This window comes from Palaemon carinicauda, chromosome 20, assembly GCF_036898095.1.
Source record: "Palaemon carinicauda isolate YSFRI2023 chromosome 20, ASM3689809v2, whole genome shotgun sequence".
NCBI classification, from domain to species: domain Eukaryota; kingdom Metazoa; phylum Arthropoda; class Malacostraca; order Decapoda; family Palaemonidae; genus Palaemon; species Palaemon carinicauda.
Window position 1 is genome coordinate 112,287,330 of NC_090744.1, and position 9,739 is coordinate 112,297,068.

A 9,739-nucleotide genomic window follows, 5' to 3' on the forward strand; every position below is an offset into this window, starting at 1 on the left:
GGAATTTGGCAATATTCCTCATCAGTTTCGTAAAGACAAGAGGCGCCGTGCTTAGGCCAAAGCACAGGGCTTGAAATCGGTAGACAACCTTCCCGTAAACGAACCTTAGAAAAGGTTGGGAATCTGGGTGGATGGGGACGTGAAAGTAAGCGTCCTTGAGGTCTAAAGAGACCATCCAGTCTTCCTTCCTGACCGCTGCTAGAACAGACTTTGTCGTCTCCATGGCGAACGTCTGCTTTGTGACAAAGACATTCAGAGCACTGACGTCTAGCACCGGTCTCCACCCTCCTGTCTTCTTTACCACTAAGAAGAGACGGTTGTAGAAGCCCGGGGATTGATGGTCCCGGACTTTGACTACCGCTCCCTTTTCTAGTAAGAGAGACACCTCTTGCTTCAAAGCTAGTCTCTTGTCCTCCTCTCTGTACCTGGGAGAGAGGTCGATGGGAGTCGTTGCTAGAGGGGGCTTGCGCAAGAATGGGATCTTGTACCCTTCTCTGAGCAACTTCACAGATTGTGCATCTGCGCCCCTGTTCTCCCAGGACTGCCAGTAGTTCTTGAGTCTGGCTCCCACTGCTGTCTGAAGAAGGTGGCAGTCAGACTCTGCCTCTAAAGGACTTGGTACCTTTCTTCTTACTCCCACGTTTCCCTTCGGCACGAGTACCTCCTCTGCTGGAGGCTCTGCCACGAAAGGGCGGAATAAATCTTGACGCTGGAATATCCATCCTGGGTCTAGACACGGTAGGCAAAGGGGTGGCTTTGCGGGCAGATGACGCAACCAGGTCATGCGTGTCTTTTTGAATCAAGGAGGCAGCAATCTCCTTGATCAACTCCTCTGGGAAAAGGCACTTCGAGAGAGGAGCAAACATAAGCTACGATTTCTGACATTGTGTTACTCCAGCTGACAAGAAGGAGCAAAGGTTTTCCCGTTTCTTGAGGACCCAGGAAACGAACGAAGCCGCAAGCTCACTGGAACCGTCCCGTATGGCCTTGTCCATGCAGGACATAATGAGCATGGAAGTTTCCTTGTCAGAAGGGGAGGTCTTCCTGCTCAACGCTCCCAAACACCAATCCAAAAAGTTAAACACTTCGAAGGCTCTGAAGACTCCTTTCATCAGATGGTCTAAATCTGAAGGAGTCCAACAAATCTTGGAGCGTCTCATGGCCAGCCTGCGGGGAGAGTCTACTAGACTTGAGAAGTCGCCCTGGGCAGAGGCAGGAACTCCCAAGCCGAGAACTTCTCCCGTGGCATACCAGACGCTCGATCTGGAAGCGAGTTTCGCAGGGGGAAACAAGAATGCTGTCTTCCCAAGGTGCTTTTTGGACTGCATCCAATCTCCCAACACTCTTAAAGCTCTCTTGGACGAGCGGGCGAGGACGAGCTTCGTAAAGGCAGGCGCGGATGACTGCGTGCCTAAAGCGAACTCAGAAGGAGGAGAGCGTGGGGCTGCAGAAACAAACTGATCAGGATACATATCCTTGAACAGTGCAAGAACTTTCCTAAAGTCCAAGGAGGGAGGCGTGGTCTTGGGTTCGTCGATGTCCGTGTGCGGGTCGTCAAGGTGTGCAGCGTCGTCATCATCAGAGAGTCCATCGTCTGAATGCTGAGGAGGAAGCGGCAAAGGAGTAGGAATTGGCTGGTCAGCTGAGTCCGGCAGCACGGGTGCATGCGTGACTGCACTGGACGCAACGTCATGGAACTGTTGGCCAGTCTGTGACCTGGCAACAACCATAGCTGCGCGGGGGCGCAAAGCGTCTACTCCTGACTGTCTAGTCTGCTGTGGGCGAGTAGTGGTAACCACAGTGGGTTGCGGAGGTTGACGCACCGCGTCAAAACAAAACAACTTAGGTTGTTGTTGTAACTCGCGAACGTCAACGGAGGGTTCCGTGCGTCGCTGAACGTCAACATGCGGCTGGCAGGGTACACTGCGCATGGGTGGCGGGACTCTCACAGCTGGAGTGCGGGAGAAGGTAGCCTCAGCGTCAACTGGACGCATAACCGTGGTTGGTTGTAGGCTAACGGGTGCAGCGTCAACCTTCTCCGCACGAAAGTCCTGCATTAAAGATGTTAACTGTGTCTGCATGGTCTGCAGCAAAGCCCACTTAGGGTCTACAGTAGCAGGTGCAGCAACAGACGGTGTTACTGCCTGTTGCGGTACCGCTTTGCCTCTCTTAGGAGGTGTGCAGTCATCGGAAGACTGCAGCGAGTCCGAACTGACCCAGTGGCTACAACTGGGCCATTGGACTTGCGCGGAAGGGACCTTGCGTTTGAGAGGTCGTGAGACCTTGGTCCATTGTTTCTTCCGAGAAACATCTTCCGCAGACGAGGAATAAATGGGCTCTCTCGTCTTCTTGTGGGTGAGGCGATCTTGGCAAGATACGTCCGAAACCACGGAAGGAACGTCTGTCCGCTGATTAAAGCCTGTCGAACCCATTGGTCGTACGACATTGCTTCTCCCCTGGGCTTGGGAGCTTGCAAGAGGTCCCGGACTGGGAGGACGACAGGCACGAACAGACGCACCCTCAAGCGCAACACTAACACTTTCCACAACACTACCACTCACTTTGTCACTACCCACTGCACTCTTACCCTTCAACTCCTTGACGTCTGCCATGAGTTGGTTACGGTCACTCGCCAATGACTCGACTCTCTCACCCAGAGCCTGGATGGCACGCATCATATCTGCCATCGAAGGTTGTTGAGTGCTAGAAGGGGGATCAGGAGCAACCACTACAGGGGAAGGAATAGGTTGTGGGGCATGGGGAGAGGAAAAATCAATGGAGCGAGATGAACTTCTCCTGACTCTATCTCTCTCTAGCCTACGTGAATATTTCAGGAATTCGAGAAAATCAAATTCCGAAAGCCCAACGCATTCCTCACATCGATCTTCCAATTGACAGGTTTTACCCCGACAATTGGAACAAATGGTGTGCGGATCGATAGAGGCCTTCGGAAGACGCCTTGAACAGTCCCTAGCACTACACTTTCTGTATTTAGGGACTTGAGAAGGGTCAGCCATCTTGAATTAGTCAAAGGGGAATTCAAAATCTATCCAAGTCGTCAACAAATAATCCAAAATTCAATCAAAGAATGCAAGGAAGTATTGAAGATAACCTCTGCAAAGCGAAAGCTAATAACTAGAAATGTGTACTTCACCAAAATCTGTGAAAACCAATCCAGTAAGCAACAGCGTATTTAGTAGGTCTTGCCGGTGGCACGACAGAGAGAAAATTGGTTCTGTGTTTACATGGAGTACTTGAGTACCTGCTCGACAGATGGCGCTGTTGATGTACACCCCCACCTGTATAGCGATCGCTGGCGTATTTTGTCCTTAGGTTTTTCTGTCGGGCAGCAGAGCTGACAGCTTATATGATCACCGGCTAAGTTTAATATTGAAAATTTTGTCATAGAGAGGTCAGGTTGGTCTCATTTTCTTGGAAAATGCCTGAAGTTTCTCAAAAAATTATCAAAAATTTGCAAAAAAAAAATTTAAATAGCATTTTTTGGCAAGGACGTACCGGTACGTCCATGGGGATAAAGGGATGAGTTTTGTGAAACGTACCAGTACGTCCTTTGGGGGTAAAAGGGTTAAGATAACAGTGATAGGTTTACCATAACAATGATGGGTATACCTTTACCCATACGCGGCTCAAAGACAACAATACGTTTGGTCAGCAAGGAAATAGTATTCAAAACACAAATACGTTTGGTAAGCAAGGCTATGGGATTCAAAGTCAGTTGAATCCCATATGTATAAGGACACAGAATTCTACGTTACACCTGGGGTAACGTGGTTATTTATTTACTACTAAAATAATGGCACAGGTAAATATTTACCAAATGATGCTAACAAAAAAATACAAACACATCAAAATAATGCTTTAAAAACAAAAATGGAACCACATCATAAGTACTCAACTAGATTTCAGACATTTTTGTCTCTAAATTTACCCTTGTGCCAATATTGAAGCAAACGCCTCTATCCATACTGTTCGCTAAGGATTTCCCTGTAGTTTGGCATAAAAAAATTAGGAAAATTTTTTTATTAGGAAAGTTTTTCCTGACCGGAACTACGATAAAGTTTTTCCTGATCAGAACTACGCTAAAGTTTTTCCTGACCGGAACTACGATAAAGTTTTTCCTGACCGGAACTACGATAAAGTTTTTCCTGACCGGAACTACGATAAAGTTTTTCCTGACCGGAACTACGATAAAGTTTTTCCTGACCGGAACTACGATAAAGTTTTTCCTGACCGGAACTACGATGAAGTTTTTCCTGACCCCAACTACGATAAAGTTTTTCCTGACCCCAACTACGATAAAGTTTTTCCTGACCCCAACTACGATAAAGTTTTTCCTGACCCCAACTACGATAAAGTTTTTCCTGACCGGAACTACGATAATACCAATAATCCAGCTTCACCAGATATCAAAATTGGACCAATCAATAAAACAAACGTCAAATTACTCTTTAGCTCTGGTAAGCAGCTCTTCTAGGAGAAGGACACTCCAATATCAAACCATTGTTCTCTAGTCTTGGGTAGTGCTATAGCCTCTGTACCATGGTCTTCCACTGTCTTGGGTTAGAGTTCTCTTGCTTGAGGGTACACTCGGGCACACTGTTCTATCTAGTTTCTCTTCTTGTTTTGTTGAAGTTTTTATTGTTTATTTAAGAAATATTTATTTTAATGTTATTACTATTCTTAAAATATTTTATTTTTCCTTGTTTCCTTTCCTCACTGAGCTATTTTCCCTGATGGGGCCCCTGGGCTTATAGCATCCTGCTTTTCCAACTAGGGTTGTAGCTTAGCATTTGATAATAATAATACTGACAATATTCCAATTCTAATATTGAAAGGCAACAAAAATCCATAATTTAAGATGAAGTGCCTCGTAATTTTATTGGGTTAAGGAATGTTAAGAGAGATTATAACTATACAGAAGGTCTCCCCCTTACAAAAATTTGACTTTCAAACAAATCCAACTGAAAATAACAATAAGGAAATAATGTTATAAAACAATATTATATCATTTGATACCGTAAGCAAAACAACATTTATAATAACCTGATATCTATTTCATATGAAACCCAATTATTTGTTGACTTTTATGGCTGGAAGTCATAGAAATGGGAGTCAGGTTAAGCCTACTCTAGGCCAATATTTACTAAATTCGACTTACAAACAGCTTCTTGGACCCAATTAAGTTTGTAAGTTGACGACCTTCTGTAATAAGAGGATCTGAGTTGCCAACTGGACTTTAAAATTAAAACTGCCAAATTAAGTGTGTTAAACAAACAGTTAGAGCAACTAATATATCTTTATCCATTCAATCTTCCCAGTAGATACAATTTCCCCCACCCCAAAACAAACTACCCGGGGTGTATGTATGATAGCGGCCTCGTGTATGAATGATGACGGCTGAATAAGAATACGGCAGCGTAAAGGGGGACGCTGAGGGCATTACCCCAGTTAGGTAAGTAGGTAAGGAAACGGCTTTAGGTTAGGTTAGGTGAGGAAGTTTAGGTTAGTTGGCGTCTATATTTTATGCTCGCTGAAGGAACTGGCCGCTGATGTACAAAGGCTCCAACTCCCAAATTCCTAAAATGGACCCTAAGGGGTGTATGTATGATAGCGGCCTCATGTATATATCATGACGGCTGAATAAAAATACGGCAGCGTAAAGGGGGTCGCTGGGGGCATTACCCCCAGTTAGGTAAGTAGGTAAGGAAATGGCTTGTAGGTTAGGTTAGGTGGGGAAGTTTAGGTTAGTTGGCATCTATATTTTATGCTCACTGGAGGAACAGGCCGCTGATATACAAAGGCTCCAACTCCCAAATTCCTAAAATAGACCTTAAGGTAGACGGTATGTATAGTCTTACTCGCCAAACCCTTAAAAATCTCTTAGGCTAATTGCAAAAGGGTAGTTTTTAGCCAAAGCAACAGTCAGCGTTTTGATTCTTAAGTGTACAAAGCTAGGATATTCAAGATACCTAACTACACTTTATTAATACTTGCTGCATTCCTGCATCTCTCCTCTTTTTGTACAGTAAGTTGGAGGTTCTTTAAATGTCAGGAGAGCAAAAAATGTCAAGATATGTTGAACCAGGGGGGGAGGGGTTCTAAAAATAAAATAGCTCTGTTTCCTCACTAAACGACCTGGAAGTGACATTGCCAACATAGTCAACCAAACAGAAGTTCATGATGCCAACGTACATAAAAGGAAGTTCGTGATGCCAACGCACATAAACAGAAGTTCGTGATGCCAACGCACATAAACAGAAGTTCGTGATGCCAACGCACATAAACAGAAGTTCGTGATGCCAACGCACATAAACAGAAGTTCGTGATGCCAACGCACATAAACAGAAGTTCGTGATGCCAACGCACATAAACAGAAGTTCGTGATGCCAACGCACATAAACAGAAGTTCGTGATGCCAACGCACATAAACAGAAGTTCGCGATGCCAACGAACATAAAAAGTTTGTGATGCCAACGCACATAAACATAAGTTCGCGATGCCAACGCACATAAACAGAAGTTCGCGATGCCAACGCACATAAACAGAAGTTCGCGATGCCAACGCACATAAACAGAAGTTCGCGATGTCAACGCACATAAACATAAGTTCGCGATGCCAACGCACATAAACAGAAGTTCGCGATGCCAACGCACATAAACAGAAGTTCGCGATGCCAACGCACATAAACAGAAGTTCGCGATGCCAACGCACATAAACAGAAGTTCGCGATGCCAACGCACATAAACAAAAGTTCGCGATGCCAACGCACATAAACAGAAGTTCGCGATGCCAACGCACATAAACAAAAGTTCGCGATGCCAACCTACATGAAAAGAAGTTCGTGATGACAGCGTACATTTGATGTATATTCAAAATACAGTATATACAGTATATACTAAATTAAAAATGTCCATACAATATACAAACGCCAAATAGTGACACTTTTGAGTAATTACTCCATTTTTAATTTATTATATATTTTGAAAATACACTACAGTATAACATTTCTGTTAGGTTGACTATGTTGACAATGTCGGTTCCAGGTCATTTAGTGAGGAAACCAAGATAGTATTTTTTATATAACTATATCTTGTCTTGTCTCGACATTTTTTGCTTTCCCGGCATTTAAAGAACCTCCTAATTACTGTATAAGATAAGAGCTGCGGGACTGCATAATTTTGGAGTAAATGGAGAGCGTGCTCTTATAAATAAATGCCCAAGTTTTTATGCTCAGCCATGTCGTCCTGATGGAAGGTTCCTTTAGACAGCTTTCTAAGCGATATATGGCCTATATTTCATTAACCCTAGCCCCTGAGGCTATTGCGAACAGAAAATTGACTTTCTGTATTATTCCTTCCTCCATCAGGACGACATGGCCATCTCACCCAAAAATAGATTCTTCGATTTGCTCAAACTATTTTTTTTATTTTTTCTAACTCCTCCCCCCTTGCTTAATTTATCTTAATATTTTTAGCTTTGCCGGCATTTAAAGAACCTCCTAATTACTGTATAAGAAAAATAAAGCTGCGGAATTGCATAATTTTGGAGTAAATACCCTAATTTATTTCCTCCGGTATTCTTCTATAGGGTACTGTAGTGTTAGCCTACCGTTGTCTATTTTGTTAGTTGTCTAGGCTTAGAATGCACAATTAACCATAAAATGGTAAATTACGAAATATATAATTGAATTTGGTTGTCATATAAATACCATAATGGGAAATTAATAAAAATCCATAGTTCTATGATAATGACAATTTGGCAATTAACGATAGGCTTCGCCATTTGCACCAAACCCTAAATTAGGCCTACGATAAACTAATCTATGACAATTACATCTAAGGCATGCAATTGCAAGACTCATTTAAATAATGACAATTATAAAAATCATAAACCAAAATTAAAACCAAAATTAGTCCATAATTAGACTCGAAGCCTACTCGATGTTGGGTAATCAAAGAGTCATTTACCCATCGTAAACAACGATAATTAACTAAATAAACTATAAAACATCAAGTACAAATCTCTGACGTTATTTCTACCTATTGGAATCATTATCCGAAGAGCCCGAGGAAGAACCAGGATAAGGATGATAAGACGATGAAGAGGAAGAAGGAGGGGATGCTCGATCCGCCATATTGCCGTGAGTGTGTTCGTCTGTGCGTGTGTGATGTGCGTTCGTTTAGCTTAAGTCACAGGCGTTCGATAAAGAATTGTTATACAATAAAGCTTCATTTTTAAAATTTTCTTCTATTGATGAATTATCTATATATATTTTAAGCTTTCCGTGATATTAAATGTGTGTTTAATACGCAGAATTTTATTATTCTGCCTTCGTTCCTAAGAATAGTTGTATGATAAAGTTTTATTCTTTCCTAAGAATAGTTGTATGATAAAGTTTTATTCTTTCCTAAGAATAGTTGTATGATAAAGTTTTATTCTTTTAATTTTCTTCCATTAAGGAGTTATTTCTATATATTTTAGACTTTCCTTCATGTTTTATTGGGGTTTAATACGCAGAATTTTAAAAGGAGATGGGTTAATCTAAAAATCCCCAAAACTCATGATGAAAAAATCCCCAAAACACCAAAAATTCCCCATTTACAAAAATATATTTCCTTCTGATTCTGAAGGCTTTACTAATATGGAAATTACTAATATATAAATTACTAATATATAAATTACTAATATAGAAATTACTAATATATAAATTACTATAAAGGTTTACTTATCTTCGTTTCCCTTCATAGAAATTTGTAGAGAATATCCCCATCACACACACAAACTTCCCTAAATCTAGGGATAAATTCCCATATCAGGCAACACTGGCCTGGCCGTGAGTGTGTGTGTTCGTCTGTGCGTGCGCGTTCGTTTAGCTTAAAGTCACAGGCGTTCGATAATGCAATGCGCCTCCGTTCCTAGGGAATAAGTTATATAATAAAGCTTTATTTTTTAATCTTCTTCCATTAAAGAATTATCTATATATATTCTAAGCTTTCTGTGATATTAAATATGGGTTTAATACGCAGTATTTTAAAAGGAGATGGCTGCCAAGTGCTAAGGAAGAGATGGATATTGTCCATTGATTTTAATAATCACTGCCAAAATTTCCTTTTTTATGAAGAAAATATTAAGAATAAGAAAATTGAACTACAACAAATTTGGATGAAAAGAGAAAAATTAGTGAAAATAAGGAACACACAAAACTAGACACAGAGTTAATCTGATCTGATCTGAAAAATAGTTATTTAATAAAGCTTTATTTTTTTTTCATTTTCCCGTCTTATAGGATTATTTATATATATATTTTAGACTTTCCTTCATATTTAATGGGGTTTAATATTCAGAATTTTAAAAGGAGATGGCTGCCAAGTGCTAGGGAAGGGGTGGATATTGTCCATTGATTTTAATAATCACTGCCAAAAAAAAATTGATCCAAATTGTTATCATATAATAGTTATTTAATAAAGCTTTATTTTTTAATTTTCTCTTATAGGATTATTTATATATATATTTTAGACTTTCCTTCATATTCTATTAGGGTTTTATACGCAGAATTTTAAAAGGAGATGGCAGCCAAGTGCTAGGGAAGAGGTGGGATATTGTTCATTGATTTTAATAATTACTGCCAAAAAAAATTGATCCAAATTGTTATCATATAAGAATTACTACTATAAATAGTGTTGACGAATTATTACTGGCATGCTATGAGAATCATTGT

The 9,739-nt window shown here is 41.1% G+C and overlaps 1 protein-coding gene across 1 annotated transcript in view; it reads right to left on the reverse strand.

The window, feature by feature from the left end:
• LOC137614375 (telomerase RNA component interacting RNase-like) overlaps nt 1-8,189 on the reverse strand; it is a 36,628-nt gene extending 28,439 nt beyond the window's left edge. The window contains exon 1 of the mRNA XM_068344162.1: nt 8,061-8,189. Within this exon, the coding sequence (XP_068200263.1) occupies nt 8,061-8,155 (95 nt within the window). The 5' untranslated portion in view covers nt 8,156-8,189. The remainder of the gene's footprint in view (nt 1-8,060) is intronic.
• Between the last annotated feature and the right edge of the window lie 1,550 nt (nt 8,190-9,739).